The sequence below is a fragment of the Lutra lutra genome, chromosome 1, assembly GCF_902655055.1.
Source record: "Lutra lutra chromosome 1, mLutLut1.2, whole genome shotgun sequence".
Lineage (NCBI taxonomy): Eukaryota > Metazoa > Chordata > Mammalia > Carnivora > Mustelidae > Lutra > Lutra lutra.
In genome coordinates this window covers 66,689,444-66,707,455 of record NC_062278.1, presented here as the reverse complement: position 1 = coordinate 66,707,455, position 18,012 = coordinate 66,689,444, and the positions used below count along the sequence as shown (strand labels likewise).

At 45.1% G+C, this 18,012-nt stretch overlaps 1 protein-coding gene and 1 non-coding gene across 2 annotated transcripts in view; both read right to left on the bottom strand.

Moving 5' to 3' along the window:
- ARHGAP31 (Rho GTPase activating protein 31) overlaps positions 1-18,012 on the bottom strand; it is a 118,626-nt gene that overhangs the window by 7,153 nt on the left and 93,461 nt on the right. Inside the window, exons 9-11 of the mRNA XM_047725690.1 lie at positions 14,914-14,976; positions 12,470-13,045; positions 9,443-9,723 (exon numbers count right to left, since the gene is read on the bottom strand). Coding sequence (XP_047581646.1) covers positions 9,443-9,723; positions 12,470-13,045; positions 14,914-14,976 — 920 coding nt within the window. The remainder of the gene's footprint in view (positions 1-9,442; positions 9,724-12,469; positions 13,046-14,913; positions 14,977-18,012) is intronic.
- LOC125089638 (U6 spliceosomal RNA) lies at positions 8,209-8,315 on the bottom strand. Its single transcript, XR_007124004.1, has one exon. It is a non-coding gene; the product is annotated as a U6 spliceosomal RNA (small nuclear RNA).

Genomic DNA, 18,012 nt, shown 5'->3' with positions numbered 1-18,012 from the left:
TACTAACATAACATAATAAAAAAATAATACTTAAAAACAAACAAGCAAACAAAGGTGTGCCTCCTCCTCCATCTTGTTTGCCACCCCTTGTCTCTCCTCAAGTCTAGTTTCTCTTTGACTCCTCCCTTCCCCTGCACAAAGTCTCAAACTGCAGATAGGAAAGGGATGAAGGAAGGCCCAGTAAGGGCCAGGGAAACGAATTTCAGTGGCCTTCATTTCTTGTCTCAAGACACATCTGTCAAAAATAAAATAAAATTAAAATTTAAAAAAAAAAAAAAGACACATCTGTCACCAGGAGAAGCAGTTCCAGGAGGCAAATCCATCCTGGGGTGGGGGTGGGGGTGGAGTTCAGCTGGGGTTCTTTATGAGGAACCTGACCTGCTGTCAACCGGACATCACTTCCCACCAGGCTCTGATCACATGTTTTATATTACAATTAATTTGATGTTTATCTTTCTCAATGGACTATGAGCTCCTTGAGGTAAGGAATTTGGTTTGTTCATCTTTGATTCCTCAAGGCCAAATGTTGCCTGGTATACTGTGAATAATTGCTCAATAAGAGGGTTTTTTTTTTTTTTTCAGTATTCCAAAATTCATTGTTTATGCACCACATCCCTGTGCTCCATGCAATATGTGCCCTCCATAATACCAACCACCAGGCTCACACAACCCCTGAGTCCCCTCCCCTCCAAAAGCCTCAGTTTGTTTCTCAGAGTTCACAGTCTCTCAAGGTCTGTCTCCCCCTCCGATTTCCCCCAACTCACTTCTCTCCATCTCCCAATGTCCTCCGTGTTATTCCTTATGCTCCACCAAGTAAGTGAAACCATATGATAACTAACTTTCTCTGCTTGACTTATTTCACTTAGCATAATCTCCTCCAGTCTCGTCCATGTTGACGCAAAAGTTGGGTAGTCATCCATTCTGATGGAGGCATAATACTCCATTGTATATATGGACCATATCTTCTTTATCCATTCATCCATTGAAGGGCATCTTGGTTCTTTCCACAGTTTGGCGACTGTAGCCATTGCTGCTATGAACATTGGGGTACAGATGGCCCTTCTTTTCACTACATCTGTATCTTTTGGGTAAATAACCAGTAGTGCAATTGCAGGGTCATAGGGTAGCTCTATTTTAAATTTCTTAAGGAATCACCACACTGTTTTCCAAAGTGGCTGCACCAACTTGCATTTCCACCAACAGTGTAAGAGGGTTCCCCTTTCTCCACATCCTCTCCAATACTTGTTTACTGTCTTGTTGATTTTAGCCATTCTGACTTGTGTAAGGTAGCATCTCAGTGTGGTTTTGATTTGAATCTCCTTGATGGTTAATGATAATGAACATTTTTTCATGTGTCTGTTAGACATAGTCTGTATGTCTTCTTTGGAGAAGTTTCTGTTCATGTCTTCTGCCCATTTTTCGTCATGATTATTATCTGTTTTGTGTGTGTTGAGTTTGAGGAGTTCTTTATAGATCTTGGATATCAGCCCTTTGTCTGTATTGTCATTTGTGAATATCTTCTCCCATTCCATGGGTTGCCTCTTTGTTTTGTTAACTGTTTCCTTTGCTATGCAGAAGCTTTTGATCTTGACGAAGTCCCAAAAGTTCATTTTCGCTTTTGTTTCCTTTGCCTTTGGAGACATATCTTGAAAGAAGTTGCCGTGGCCAATGTCGAAGAAGTTAGTGCCTATGTTCTCCTCTAGGATTTTGATAGATTCACGCCCCACGTTGAGGTCTTTTATCTATTTCTTTTTTTTTTTTCCTTTCTTTTATCTATTTCAAGTTTATCTTTGTGTATGGTGTAAGAGAATGGTCAAGTTTCATTCCTCTACACATTGCTGTCCAATTTTCCCAGCACAATTTATTGAAGTGACTGTCTTTTTTCCATTGTATATTTTTTCCTGCTTTGTCAAAGATTATTTGACCATAGAGTTGAGGGTCCATATCTGGGTATTCTGCTCTGTTCCACTGGTCTATGTGTCTGTTTTTGTACCAGTATCATGCTGTCTTGGTGATCACAGCTTTGTAGTAAAGCTTGAAATAAGGCAATGTGATGCCCCCAGTTTTATTTTTCTTTTTCAACATTTCCTTAGCAATTCGGGGTCTCCTCTGGTTCATTATAAATTTTAGGATTGTTTGTTCCAGCTCTTTGAAAAATGCTTGTGGAATTTTGATTGGGATGGCATTGAAAGTATAGATTGCTCTGGGCAGTACAGACATTTTAATGATGTTTATTCTTCCAATCCATGAGCATGGAATCCTCTTCCATCTTTTGGTGACTTCTTCAATTTCTTTCATGAATGTTCTGTAGTTCCTTGAGTAGTAGTTCCTTTACCTCTTTGGTTAGGTTTATTCCCAGGTATCTTATGGTTCTTGGTGCTATAGTAAATGGAATCGATTCTCTAATTTCCCTTTCTATATTTCATTGTTAGTGTATAAGAAAGCAACTGATTTCTGTACATTGATTTTGTATCGTTGATTTTGCCACAATACTGAATTGCTATATGAGTTCTAGTATTTTGGGGGTGGAGTCTTTTGGGTTTTCCATATAAAGTATCATGTCATCTACGAAGATAGAGAGTTTGACTTCTTCTTTGCCAATTGAATACGTTCTTTCTTTGTGTTGTCTGATTGCTCGTGCTAGGACTTCTAGTACTATGTTGAACAACAGTGGCGAGAGTGGATATCCTTGTCGTGTTCCTAATCTCAAAGGGAAGGCTGTCAGCTTTTCTCCATTAAGGATGATATTCGCTGTGGGTTTTTCATAGATAGATTTTATGAAGTTGAGGAATGTTCCCTCTATCCCTATACTTTGAATAGTTTTAATCAGGAATGGTTGTGGTATCTTGTCAAATGCTTTTTCTGCATCAGTTGAGAGGACCATGTGGTTCTTCTCTCTTCTCTTATTGATTTGTTCTGTCACATTGATTGATTTGCAAATGTTGAACCACCCTTGCATCCCATGGATAAATCCCACCTGGTCATGGTTGATAATCTTTTTAATGTACTGTTGGATCCTATTAGCTAGGATCTTGTTGAGAATCTTGGCATCCATATTCATCAGGGATATTGGTCTGAAATTCTCCTTTTTGGTGTGGTCTTTGCCTGGTTTGGGGATCAAGGTAATGCTGGCTTCATAAAAAGAGTCTGGAAGTTTCCCTTCTGTTTCTATTTTTTGAAACAGCTTCAGGAGAATAGTTATTATTTCTTCTTTTCTTCTTTAAATGTTTGGTAGAATTCTCCAGGGAATCTGTCATGTCCTGGGCTATTGTTTTTTGGGAGGTTTTTGGTCACTGCTTCAATCTTGTTACTAGATATTGGTCTATTCAGGTTGTCAATTTCTTCCTGATTCAGTTTTGGAAGTTTATAGGTTTCCAGGAATACAACCATTTCATCTAGGTTGCTTAACTTATTGGCATATAACTGTTGATAATAATTTCTGATGATTGTTTCTATTTCCTTGGTGTTAGTCGTGATCTCTTCCTTTTCATTCATAATTTTATTAATTTTGGGTCCTCTCTCTTTTCTTTTGGATTATTTTGGCCAATGGTTTATCGATCTTATTTATTCTTTCAGAAAACCACCTTCTAGTTTTGTTGATGTATCTACTGTATTTCTAGTTTCTATCTCATTGATCTCTGCTCTAATTTTGATTATTTCCCTTCTTGTGTGTGGGGTTGGCTTAATTTGTTGTTGATTCTCCAGTTCTTTAAGGTGTAAAGAAAGCTGGTGTATTCTGGATTTTTCAATTTTTTGAGGGAGGCTTGGATGGCTATGTAGTTCCTCCTTAGGACTGCCTTTGCCATATCTCATAGGTTTTGGGCCAAAGCATCTTCATTCTCATTGGTGTCCATGAATTGTTTAAGTTCTTCTTTGATTTTCTGGTTAATCCAAACATGCTTAAGCAGGGTGGTCTTTAGCTTCCAAGTGTTTGAAGCTAAACACTTCTTGTGGTTTTCTTGTGGTTGAGTTCCAGTTTCAAAGCACTGTAGTCTGAGAATATGCAGGAAGTAATCTCAATCTTTTGGTATCGGTTGAGCCCTGATTTTGACCCACTATGTGGTCTATTCTGGAGAAAGTTCCATGCGTGCTCAAGAAGAATGAGTATTCTGTTGTTTCAGGGCAGAATGTTCTGTATAAATCTTTGAGGTCCATCTGTTCCATCTGGTCCAATTCAATGCTCTTGTTTCTTTATTGATTTTCTGCTTGGATGATCTGTCTATTACTGAGAGTGGCATGTTAAGAACCCCTACTATTAATGTATTCATATCAATATGACTCTATCTTGATTAACAGTTGTCTTATGTAGTTGGCTGCTCCCGTATTGGGGGCATAAATATTTACAATTGTTAGATCTTCTTGGTGGATAGACCCTTTAAGAATGATGTAGTGTCCTTCTGTATCTCTGACTACAGTCTTTAGTTTAATATCTAATTTACCTGATATGAGAATCACTACCCCAGCTTCCTTTTGAGGCCCATTGGCATGAAAGATGCTTCTCCATCCCTTCACTTTCAGTCTGGATGTATCCTTAGGTTCCAAATGGGTCTCTTGTAGACAATATATGGATGGGTCCTGTCATTTTATCCAATCTGCAACCCTGTGCTGTCTTATGGAGTGTTTAGGCCATTCATGTTGATAGTGATTATTGAAAGATACGTTTTTATTGACATCATGTTGCCTGTGAAGTCCTTGTTTCTATAGATTGTCTCTGTAAATATCTGTTCTATGACACTCTTGGGTTCTTTCTTCTTTTATAGAACACCCCTTAATATTTCTTATAGTGTCAGCTTGGTGGTCACATACTCTATTAAACCTTGCCGGTCTTGGAAGCTCTTTATTTCTCCATCCATTTTGAATGTCATCCTTGCTGGATAAAGTATTCTTGGCTGCATGTTCTTCTCATTTAGGGCCCTGAATATGTCTTGCCAGCCCCTCTGGCTTGCCAGGTTTCTGTGGACAGGTCTGACATTATTCTGGTGGACCTTCTTCTGTACATAAGGACCCTCTTCCCCCTAGCTGCTCTCAAAAGCTCTTGTCTAAAATCATGATCATCAGTCTTACAATCAAATGCCTCAAGGTCTTTCTAGATCTGTTGATCTTGGGGGGTGTTCTTTCTACCTCTAGGGCACCAACGCTGGTTCCATTCCTCAGACTGGGAAATTTTTCACGGAGAATTTTTTCAACTATATCTTCTAGTCTTCTTTATTTCTCCTCTCCCTCAGGGATCCCAATAATTCTGACATTGGAACATTTCATGGCATCATTTGTTTGCCTAATTCTGTTTTTATGGCTTCTAAGCTGTTTGTTCCAGACCTCCTCCTGATACTTTTTCTCTATCAGTTTTTCTTCTAGATCACTAATTCTATCTTCTGCCTCAGTTACCCTAGCTGTTAGAGTATTTAGATTAGATTGGATCTCATTGATAGCATTTTCAACTTCTCACTGGTGTCTTTTACTTCTGTCCTTAGCGATTCCATGTTGTCCCTAATGGTGTTTTCCAACTTAGCCTTCGCTTGGATAATTGTTACTCTGAATTCCCTTTCTGATATACTATTTATGTCCATATCCAACAGTTCTGATGGAGAGGGCACAGTCTCTGAATTTTTCTTCTGTTGGGTGTACCTCCTAGTAATTTTGGTGAGAGGCAGTTGAGGGGATATGTAGCTGAATGTATCAACCGTGATCCAGGCAAGGTGCACCCTGGAACACTTCTGAGCAATTGAAGTCACCACCAAAAAGAAAGAAAAAAGAAAAAGAGAGAGAGGCAGAAAAAAGAAAAGAAAAGACCCAGCCAGAATGGGCCCCAAAGGTAAGATTTATAAGGCATACAAACAAAAAGACCAACAAAAGTAAATGACAAGAAAAATAAAGAACCCACCCAAAATGAACCCCAAGGATAGGATTTATATAATACCAGAACAAAAACAAATACACAGAAACACTGACAGAAGAAGAAGATGGGAGAATGGTTATAAATCCTTGATGTGAGAGAGGAAGGTCATTTTATTCTTTCTGGGTGTATCTTGATATTTTTGTTAAAGGACTCAACTTTCCAGGGATAAAGGGAAATTAAAACTGGTTTATATACAGGGGTAGTATTGATTAGGGAAAGAGGTTTACCTTGACGCTTATATCTATATGTATATTAAAAAAATAGAAAAGAAAACGAAAAACAGGTATAAGTGTGAAAAAAGTTCAAGTTAAAGGTTATTATGGAATATATTGTATTAAGCCTCTAATTGTAATGGTAAGTAGGTTAAAAAAATTAAAGAGAACAAGAATAGTGAGAACAAATTTAAAAGTAAAAGTTGTATCTATGAAATATACAGGTTTTAAGGCAATACCGGGAGTTTAATTTCTTCTTTTCCCCTGATATTGGGGTTTTACAGTTTTATGGGGACCCTGTGGTGGTTGTCCTCTCGTTCTTTTGACTGGCTTTCTGGGGGAAGGGGCCTGCCGCATTGTTTTTCAGTCAGTCTTGCTTGGGTTGAATCCTCCTGCCCCCTATCAAGGGACTGGGCTCTGTGGAAACTGGTTTTTCAGGCTTTTGTTCTCTGGAGGTTTTTTTCTTTTGAGGCTCTTTGTGGCTTCTCAGAGGTTTGGTGGAAAGCAAACTGCACCCAGACCTCCGACTCGGAGAGAACCCTCCCTCTGCTCCCCTCTGGGTGGTCCAGAACACACAGACTCCCCCTCTGCAAACTCTGCTGAGCCATGCAGCCTCCCACAGGCAGAGCACGTCCCCAGCCACTGTCTCAGGGGTCGCCTGAAGTGCCCACTTGTCTCTGCACCCCTGTGCCACTTAAACCGCAAGCAATATTGGTCCAGGAAGCCTGCTTCTGGTGGCTGCCTTTGCCAGGACTACTATCTGGGGTCCAGCCCTCAGGTTGCCACCACAGGAGATCACACTGAATTCCTTCAGGCCCCGGCTGGGAGAGTCCAGACCCTCGGTTGCTCCTAGAGACCGCCAGCTAGTGTCAGGATGGAGCTTTCTCGGGTATTGGCAGGGAGTGGGTCAGACCCTGGTCGCACATTGAGCAAAAGTTCTAGGGAGCGCAGGCTGGTACTGTCACCAGACTCCCTCATGTCGGGGTGGGAGTGTGCCCAGCTGATCTGTGGTGCAAGCTGTGCAACCCCGGGGGCTCCACCATACTCTCTCTGGCACAGATGGTCGCTGGTGGTGGCCCTCCTGGATCTGTGGGCTTTGGCCCGTGCCCATGACTGCCTGATTCCACCAGCTGCCCCTTAAGATCTTTTGCTCTTTTTGAGTGCTTTTAACCAGATTCCAAGTTAATGCTGGTCCCCAATCAGAGGGCACTCTTGTATTGGGGTATTACTTTCCAGTGGGTCACTTCTAGTGGCTCCCTCCCCCTTCTGTTTATCCTCCGATATCAGTCTGATCGTTCCTACTCCGCTTTATCACTCCACTATTGTCTTCTGCCCCCGAAGAGATCCAGAACTGTATAATCCTACAGCTCAGGCTGATTTCATGGGTGTTCAGAGTGTTCTGGTAGATAATTAGCTCACTTTAGGGGATAGGCTGAAATAGGGTCTCCTACTTCTCCACCATCTTGCCCCTCCTTCAATAAGAGGTTTTCTTTTGTGGTATTTCTATTTGATTGTTTCCTTCAGAGAACTCTCCAGCAGTAGGATTCCTTGGTCAAAAGGCAGGGGTGTTTTTTGAGATCTGATTCTACCATATCACACTGACTTGTATCTACTCCCATTTCACCTTCAGGCAGAGGCAGACTTTAACTCAACTGCTTACTCTCCTTAGCACCTACACGAATTGATCTCTTATAAGAAATAAATATTTAGATAAGTAAATGAGCACGTAAACTCTCCTCCCCCACCATCTCAGTAAATGGACCATAGTGCATCTTTCTGCTTAGATCAGAAATCTATGAGGTGTTTTGACTCGTCCTTCTTCCTCACTCTTATCCAATCCTTTACCAAGTCCTGTTCATTCTAGCTTCTTTCTCTGTGTGGGTGATAAATTCTATTTCAGACACTGCTTTTTATTTTATTTTATTTTATTTTATTTTATTTTAGTAGGCTCCATGCCCAATGTAGGGCTTGAACTCATAACGCTGAGATCAAGAGTCACATGCTCTACCAACTGAGCCAGGCAGGAAAACCCCCTACCCCAAAAATATGGAAGAAGTCCAATGTGCTATCCATTGCGTGACAGAGCCAGGCACTCACCCCCAAAATATGGAACGCTTCACGAATTTGTATATCATCCTAGCACAGGGGCTATGCTAATCTTCTCTGTATCGGTCCAATTTTAGTACAAGTGCTGCCGAAGCGAGCACCATTCTAGTTTCTAAATAGCTTTTGAAGCCTTCCATTTCTTTCCTTGTTACCCCCACCCTCCTCCAAGCCACCATGTTTTCTCCCCTGGCTTGTCACATACTAGCCATCTAACTGGCACCCATGCCTCCTCTCCTGCCTTTTCCAAGCCATTCTCCTCACGAAAGAGTGACCTTTAAAGCATAAAATTCCAGGGTAGCCTGGTGGCATTAATTTATACCTGCCCCTCCCCCCAACTTCAATCCCTGTAAGAATCTCTGTATCTTTCTCTTTCTATGGTTGCAAACACATCTTTTGGGAACCTTCTTTTGGCCCTCTTGAGGCCTATACAGCCCTCCAGCACTGTCCTAACTCCCAGCACGTGGTTGTAAAGGTTGTCTCTGTAAGGACCTACTTAGCCAGAGCGAGCCATTTTGTTGTTTATGCAGTAAACTTAGATTGAACCTGCCCCTTCCCCCCAAGAGGAAAGTGCTTAGAAACAGAACTAGTGAAATACGTACAGCCAAATAGCCCCAATAATGGAGCACAGATACCAGGACATGTCAGGCTGGGCAAAAATAACGGAGCCCAGATACAAGGGCGTGTCCAGCCAGGTGGAAACGTCCAATCAGTGAAAGCGCACGTATTACCTCCCTACCCGCCAAGGATGAGCCAAGCCAGGTGGAGACATCCAATCAGGAAAGCACCTCCCTAACCACCCAAAAATGTGGGCCCTGCCTTTTGGGTGCCAATTCTGACCAGAGTGATAGGCTAGTTCAAATAACTACTATAGGGTGAATGGTAATTCAATTGGCCACCTGTGTGTGGCCAGGCTCAACCACATGGCCTTTGCTCTATAAAAGTTAGTCTGTGAGGCTGGGAGGGGTCGCCTCTTTGCAAGAGACGGCCCTGGCTCGTCAGTTTGATTCTCAATGCTTGGCGCGAAATAAAGCTTTACTTGACCTTTGCCTTGTATCAGTCTCGTCCTTTTGTCTACGGACCCTTTCAGTCTCCTCAAGTCACGTTGGCAGAAACTGGTTCTTAAACAATCCCCCTTTTTCCCCCCACAAATCCCTGCTTTCAGTTCTACCAGGAGCCCCTGGGACAAAGAGGACTGTACTGGCTGGTCCCCACGGTGAGTGCATCTTACCACATCCTGGAGAAACACTGCTTCGGCTCTGGGCCCAGGGCTCTCCTGCAGAGTGCTGGGCTCCGCCTGGCCAGCCTCTCCACCCTCCTCCTCCGCCTTCTCTGGGTCCAACCTCTCCTCTAAGTTACTTGAATGTTGAGAGTCCAGGGATGTTTCCGAGGCCTTCTTTTCCTCTTGTTGGGGGCCTGGCTCCAGGGGGAGGCCTTTGTTGCATTCCACCATCCTCACTGCTTCTGGTCCTGGCTTGGCCTCCTCGAGAACCCCCTTCTTAGGTACGGAAGCTGTGAAGGATGAGAGTTACGTTGAAGAATTCATTTGCAGAGAGGCCTTAACCCGCGCAGTCACTGTCCTGGACTAGTCCCGCTTCACAAGGGTGGAGGGAATTCTCCCAGCTTGCTGCTTTTCGCATTTTGACCCTTTCCCCCTTGCCGTGTCCTGCCTTTAGTTCCCAGAGTCACAGACTGTCAGAAATGGGACAGGTCTTGAAGATCCCCCAGTCCAGGGGCTTGTGACCGGGGACCCCCTGCTCTTTCCCTCCCCAGGAGACATTTGGGCGGGGAGGAGGTGGCTATTGGCATTTAGTGGGCAGAAGCCAGGAATGTTGCCAAATTTCCTATGAAACGTAAAACAGCCCCTTCCCCCAACAAAGAGTTGCCCGGCCACAATGTCAATAGTACCAAGTTGAGAAACCCTGTTCTAATCTAATCTTTCACTTCACATCTAAGTAAATTCAGATCCTGAGGAGTCAAGCTGTTGCCTAGGGCACAGGAATCCCTTATTTACACCAAGCCACAGAGATGGGCTGTGATTTTGACTGATAGCTTCCTGTGTGACTCTTCCCAGGGGGCAACTCCACACCAATTTGGATATATCTCACAAAAGCCTCTGGGAACACTTTTTCCTCAAGTGCTTCCCTTCCTCTTCTAGCCCTCATCTCGCTCCATCCCACCAGCCCCCCACAGAACATTCTCCACACAGGGCATCACGTGATGCCCCTGAGTTTTTGCTCATCTTCTGCCCCCTGTCCTGAAGGGAAAGGGAGGGGAAAAGGACAAAATACTTATTGAACATCGTCTGTGAGCCAGACCGTGAACAGGCATTTTATGGACATTCCCCCATTCAGACTTCACCCCAGCCCTTGTGAGAGCGACCACCCCTGGCTCAGCGATATCAACCACCGTCCACTGTCACACAGCCCCAAAGCGCTGAAGCTAGGATTCAAATCACCCCAGGTGAAGTCCAAAACCTACAGACTTTCCACAATATTCAGCTGCCTCTCACCCCAGAATGCCTTCCCCAACTTTTCTGTATGGAGAAAGCCCACCCATTTACGAAAGCCTTCCCAAATGTCACCTCTTCTGGGAAGCCTTCCTAGTATCCTCCCGAGAGGACTGCCTCTTCTTGACGCCCTTGAAATCCTTTCTGAACACCTCTTTCATTATCTTCCAGGAACTGAAGTCCTCCCTCATTCAAAGAGCCCAAGGAGGGAGGCTCTTGGGTGGTGCAGTCAGTTAAGTGACCAACTCATGTCATGATCTCAGGGTCGTGAGATTGGGCCCTATGTCGGGCTCCATGCTGAGCTCAGAGTCTGCTTGAGATTCTCTCTCCCCTCTCTGCCCCTCCCTCTTGTGCTCTCTTGCTTTCTATAAAAATAAATAAATAAATCTCTTTAAAAAAAAAAAAAAAAAGCCCAAGGAGAGTCTTGTGCTACTTCAACAGGCTGACCCTGTGCCACACTTTGGTACGGTTTTAGTTTCTCTTCCTAGTTCATGAGCTTGCTGGGCAAAGGGATCCTGTTCTAACAATCTCTGAGCCTCCACAGCCCCTTGTAAACATATGAAGGTGCATGGGGGAGTGTTTTAAAGCACGGGTTTTAAAATCTGGGTTAAAAACCTGGTTCTTCTACTTCCTTGCTCTGAATCATTTGGCAAGTTAACTGATTTCCTCTCTAAGCAAATGGGGAGGATAGTAACAACCTGTACCTCACAGGGTTGTTGTGCAGAACACTTAGGACAGTGCCTGATACCATAACAGTTGTTCAAAAAACGTTAGCTAATATTAATAACAAAAATAGGCTTAAACCAAAGTGGGCATTTGCTGGTTTGTCTATCAGTCATCCTTTCCTTTGTGGTTCTCCCTACTTCCCTTTTATGTGGCTCATAGCTGGCTGTTGACCACAGAACCCCTCCTAACTCAAGAGATGGTTCAGACACTCGGCCTCAGCCAATCCGAGAACCCTAAGTGCCTGGCACCCATGATTCATCCAAGGCTGGGCACGTATCCCAAGCAGGCCCAACAGAGTCTTCCCTGCATTTGATATATGGAAATTGGGAGCAAGATACCCTTTCTCATTGCTAGGGTTGCTAGCCATATTCTCTTCAGATATGAGGTAGAAGTGAGGGATGGATGGATGGATGGAGAGAGGTTGAGTCCAGAAGAGTTGAATTCCTTGAGCTTTTACTCCTGCCTGCTCACTATATGGGTGAATAAAATAATAGGCAACATTTGCTGAGTACTTGCTATGTACCTGTTCTGAGAGCTTCCCATGTATTAACTAATTTAATATTCCCAGCAAACTTACGAAGAGGATATGATTAGGAACTTCATTCCCATTTTACAGCCCAAGCAGTTGAGGCACACAGCTGCTAAAGATCATCCAGTGAAATGGCTGACTCTGGACTCGGGCAATCTGGCTCCAGAGCCCACAGTCTTTTTTTTTTTTTTTTCAAGATTTTAATTATTTATTTGGCAGACAGATCACAGGCAGAGAGGCAGGCAGAGGGAGAGGGGGAAGCAGGCTCCCTACTGTGCAGAGAGCCCGATGCGGGACTCAATCCCAGGACCCTGAGATCATGACCTGAGCCGAAGGCAGGGGCTTAATCCACTGAGCCACCCAGGAATCCCCAGAGCCCACAGTCTTAACCACTTCACTACATTATCTTGCGAACTCTGGTTAGGCAAGTTTGTCTATTTTTTTTTTTTTTTTAATTCCTTTCGATGAAAAGAAACCTTCCCTCCCTGCTTTACCTGTAGACGTCTCAGCTCCCAGTGGCTTGTCATCTTCAGGCCAACCTCCACTCTCTGACCCCTGGAAAGAAAATTCTTCCAGGCTGGAAAGCGACTGGAGCTCCTTCGGGGGTGTTCTGCACGGGGTACTGTTGGTGCTAATGACCGCTGACACGCGCAGCGGAACGGACACGGCAAAGGGCTCAGAGATGTTCAGGGCCTTGCGCTGGTGACGGGGAGAGGGCTCCATCTGGAAGAGACTGCTGGTAAAGACAGATTTGCTGGGGCTGTCATTTGATGTGTAGAACATACCCAGCATCTTCGGGGCTGTTTGCTCACTCTCTGGATCCTCAAGAGGCCGGAACACCTTCAGCTGCTCAGGTGGGGGCCGGGCCTGAGCACCCTGAAGTTGGCTTCGGTCACTGCTCATGTTGAAGCCCCCCTCCGCCCCTGCCGGCATCCCCTCCTGGCCCCATTCGCCCTCCTGCTTGCTGAGGTCACATGAGCTACCAGTGTTGGTTGAATGCAATTTTGCCGCTGGGATGAAAAATCCACCAGTGGTGACTGTTCGATTAAAATTTCCTTTGGTTTCTTTCCCTAGTGAAAAAGCAAACACACACACGGTCAGAAGCCTTGGCACACGCACACACCACAACACAGCCTTCCAGTAAGGGAAGGTGCATAACACCTGAACATTGGGAAGGCATAACCTTCTAAAAAGGGTGTAGCCCTCCCAAGAGAGACAGATAATGTTTGGTTGATGGGAGAGTAAGCATCTTCTCCTGTGCACACAATGTTGGCACGATGCCCTGACAGGACCATTTTCTGTTGTACTGTACGCATCTGTTTGAAACTCTGCAGGGAGAGCAGTTTCCAAATGGCTAATGTTGCTAGACACAGCGGTCATCCACCCAGCAGTAAATGTAGATCATGAAAAAAGACAAAGATGGGAGATGGAATGAAGTTTTCTCAAAATAAAGAAGAAGACAAAAAGGGCAAAATAGCAGAATTCTGTTTTACTTTAAAACTTTCGAACGTATTGTTTTAAGTCTCCTCTGGCAGACGGACCCAAAAGGGGTTTGATTTCCCAGCAAGGAAACAAATGCTGTTCTCAGCTAGACTTTTCTCCCTTTTCCCAGGCTTCCTCCTGCTGATTCAGGGGATGAGAAGCTAGAAATGTAAATTAACTAAAAGTTAGAAAGCCCAGTTGTGAGCAGCAATTTCCCAACTGACTTACAAGTGAAAGCAAAGAGGAGAAAAACCTGTATTGGAAATAAACAAGGCGTGAGATAACACGGGAGTTGCCTGGGATCAGGAGAAAAACTCTGCACGAGGTACCAAGGGCTCTGCTGGACGTCTTATGTGATCCGAGGTTTACAATTCTCCTGGCTGCTCATGGAGAAGTGTAATGACCTCCTTTAACACATGAGGAAATCGAGACTCAGAGAGGCAGAGAACCTGCCCAGTGCCCACCAAAGTGAGGACCTCAGTTTAGGTCCTCACCTAAATTCAGTAGAACCGCCTCAGGGTTCTAAGCAAATGGCCAAATATAAAGGCACGAAAATGCTAAAAGTATCGAGTCAGCTTGAAAAAGAGCTCACGGAGGATTTTACAAGTTTACAGTTATTTTTTAAAAGGTTGTTCTGCGGACGTTCTGCACGGTTTCAGGCTGCCTCCTTTATCAAAGAGCAAAATGGTTTGCATTAAAGGAGCTGGAAAAGTCACGGGACACAGGTGGGGGTATGAACCTTCTGCTGCTGGGGAAGTCTTGTGCCTTATAACTCATAGAGGTGCTTGTTGGCTCCTTAACAAGAACAGAAGCCAGAGGGATAGGCAAAGCAGCCCTGAAGACCAGCGTGGTGTCACTGTGAGGATGTGTCACCTCGCGTACAACTCTACACACATCTACTCCACCCCAGGCTGACCGGCTACATGCCAGGCTGGTGTCCATCACTGTTTACTGGTGAATGAATGATCCAATCTACCGGCTCGAAATCATGACCTGACAGGTACGATGAAGCTACTGCCTGCAGAAGGAAATGGGCAAATTCAAGACACCTAAGTATCTAGGCACCAAACTATGAGGTAAAAACCAGTGCTTGGCTCTTCCTTAAGCCTAAGGTGAAAGCCTCACCTGCCTTGGCTCGCAGGTGTTGCCCTTTTACCTAGTTCAGGTTTGAGTGTACAATGGCTGCCATCGCCAACTGTGGGGAGAGGAAGGTGGGGGGAGGAGGATGGCCCTTGAGGCCAAGACTTGTGTAATGTGGGGTGGGGAGAGGCCAGGGAGGTGGTTAAGGCAAGGGCTGTGTGAACCTATTGGGTTCAGGAAGGGTCAGGAGGGATTTGGGACTGTGCGTGATTGTGATGAGACTGGCTGGAAGGTAACTCCTGAAGGCAAGTCTGGTAGGGGAGCTCGTGTCTCCCAGTGGTGATCCCCAGCTCCGAGAGCAGTTGTGAGAGCTCACCTTCCACAGGCACTGAGCACAGCGAGTCCATGCTTTTAGCTGGCCGGATAGTAGCCTTTTCCACTAAAGACAAAAGAAAAAATATCCCTGATGAATGCATATTGAGAGGAAGCGTTCAGAACAAAAATCAGGCTCTAAGTACACAAGAGAACTTTTTTTGCTAAAGTTTTTCAAGTATTTATAGTTTTCCCCTTTGGTAAACATTCCTCCATCCCACCCTGGATGCTCCTACTTTCATAATGAGACTGAGCTTACAAAAACAGAGCATTTCTAGATCAAAGTCTCATGAATATTTTACAGATAAAGGTAAATTACAATTTTGTCAAATAGCTTTTAGAAAATGAGCCCTGAACCAAATTTTATGATACAAAGATTCATCCAGGGGGTAGAGTCTATGAGGCTCAAGGCAAAACCACCCCCCCCCATCCTACAGGCTAGAGAGCAGGATTCTTGGCTGTAGCCACAACTGACGGCACCCAGGAATGTGGTACAGCAAAGGAGGGGGCCCCGGGGACAGAAGTCCCCTTTCTCTCATGTGCAGCTCTGCTCCTGAGGTCTGTAGGCTGGTAGCTGCTCTAAATCATCTCACCCTGGAGCAGATCCAAACCAAACAGACCTTTTTTGAGTATCTAATATATGCCTGGTGTCCCCTGTGCGTCTTGGTAAGCCACCTAGGCAGGTCTGGGGAGGAGTGTGGCTTAAATAAGTAAACACTTATTCAAGGCACGGAATTAGGCACTTCAAGATTTCGTTTCTTCTCTGGGAGCTGAAGTGGTTGAAAGGTAGTTCCTCTTGACGAGCTTGCCAGGAGGGGAAAGAGGGCAGTCTGGGAGCTGAGTGGGGCCCCAGGACTTGAGGCTGTGAGGTCACTGTGGATTCAGACAGATCTGGCCTCCAGTGCCAACTCTGCCCCTTCAGGTGGTGAACTCAGACACGCAGCTGGTCCGTAGGAAGCCCTGGGAGTTGGCCCTACCCCAAACTGAGCTGTTTTATCCCTCTTAAACTTGCCTCATTTCTCTCCTTGCCCAAACCCTGCTGCCTCTGAGAGGCTCTAAATTAGCCCCTTGGCCTCCCTGGCTCAGGGCTTCTCTCTGTCTGGGCCCTGTAAGGAGGGGACAGGGCCATCTTCACTCAAAACCTTGGAGAGAGCAAGACTGCCTCCAACCTCCTTGCTTCTGCTCAGGCACTAGAACCCTGTCCTTTCGCCATCTGCTACTTCTGCAAGTTTACAAACTGACTTATCCTACAACTGCCTGACCAGTGTCCCTTGATTCAGAGACAAGTTTTTGCCTTTGTTTTCCAGAGGCTATGTTTCTGGACTTCCTCTGGGTTTCATATGTCAGACTTGAGGGCCAGTGACCTGATGACACTAAGTGTCATGGAGGATAGGTGACATTCTCTCTGCCACCAGTGTTCACCTTTCATGTTGGATCCTCTTTCTGACAAGGTGGCCTTGTGGCCTTGGTGGCCACAGCGGCTGCCTTTGGGAACAGTCCCCAAGGATTCCCTGGCTTCATTTCCATTTCAGTAAGTGAGCGCTCAGGGCTCCTTCGCCCATGACTATTTAGCCCACAGTTTTCTGTCTGAGACCTTGTCCTGGACTCGTGGAGATACATCTACCAGTTTTCTGGCAGCTTTGGGGTCCTCAAGTCCCCTCTCTTCAATTATCCCTATAGCTTTGGGACTTCCCTGCTGAAAAGCATTTACTTTAGAGAGTACCCTGGACTCTCCCTGTGGGATAAGGCATAAATTTCAGTACATCCCCTTCATCTGTCCCCTCCAAAAAAATCCCCAGTGCTATTCATGGTGAATCAATTTTTAAAATTCCCTTAGTTATGGAGTTTAGAAAAGACTTTAAAAAATCATTTAAATATGTCAATTCACTGACTCATTTTTTCACATGCATATTTCAACAAGCAGTGGGGTCATGTCACTTACAGACACCATGCAGGTGGATGACCACAAGCGGCCCCCACCCCTGTGAGGGTCCCAGCAACAGTCCTCTGGTGGAAAGTAGGCACTTAGGCCCCCAGTCAAGGTCAGACAGTCACCTGTAATAGCCCTGATGGTTCTTTCATTTTACCCCTGCATCCCATTAAAATTCAGCCATTCCCTTAATCTTTCTGATTAGTTTGTTCATGAGGCTTTAGACCAGCAGCTTCCAACCCTGGCTGCATTTCAGAATCGCCTGGGGAACTTTCTAAAAATGACCAAGACTCTGGCTTTCCCACAGCTCCTGAGGCAGAACCACTATGGGTGTGAGCCTCTGAGGTGCAGCCAGGCTGAGACCCCCAGGCCGGGGACATCCTGTGTGTTCTGTGAGCAGACGACCATTTGATCCGGCACCTTGGACTTCTTCCTTCTGAAAGCCACTCAGAGGGTGGGGGTGGGTGGGTGTTGGAAATCTTCCTAAGGCCAGATCAAAGCAGACCATTTATTTCATTTTTTGCTGTTTGTTTTGCTCTATTGTTTTTGACTTTCTGTTATGAGGTAAACTTCTTTCATGGTATCACCGATTCTGTGACTGAAATTGTCTTTGATGTGCTCAAGCAGATCTCTTTATTATTAGGTCAGGAGTTTCTTGCCAGGTACTCCTCCCTTCAGATTCTCCTTTGAGAAGCCTAATTTCTGATTTGTATCTGATCTACCATACCTGTGGCAACCCGCCCTCTTCACCTGAGATGGCTTTCCGGTTGGTGAAAGCCTTGTTTCCTCATATAGTGAATGTCGTAGATGCCTACCCAGAATCCTGTGCCCTTCCCCCTTCCCACAGAGCCCTTGTACTTCTTGGCTCCCCATTCCTCATGCTGGGGATTGGTTTAGGAAGCCAGGCCTAAGCCCCCTTGGCCGTAGGGATTGATCCATATGACCCAGTGAAGGCAACGAGATGGGGTAGCATTGGGGTTGTTTCTATGGGGGCTGCGGGGAAAGAAGGGTCCCTGCTCTGAGGAGCAAGCTACCAGAAATAATGTCTTTTCTCCTTCTGGATGTAGTGATAGTCAAAGGGAAAGCCTAGAAGTACTATAGCCACTTTGTTGCAGCCAAGAAGCCAGACTGGGGGGACGCCTGGGTGGCTCAGTTGGTTAGGCCACTGCCTTC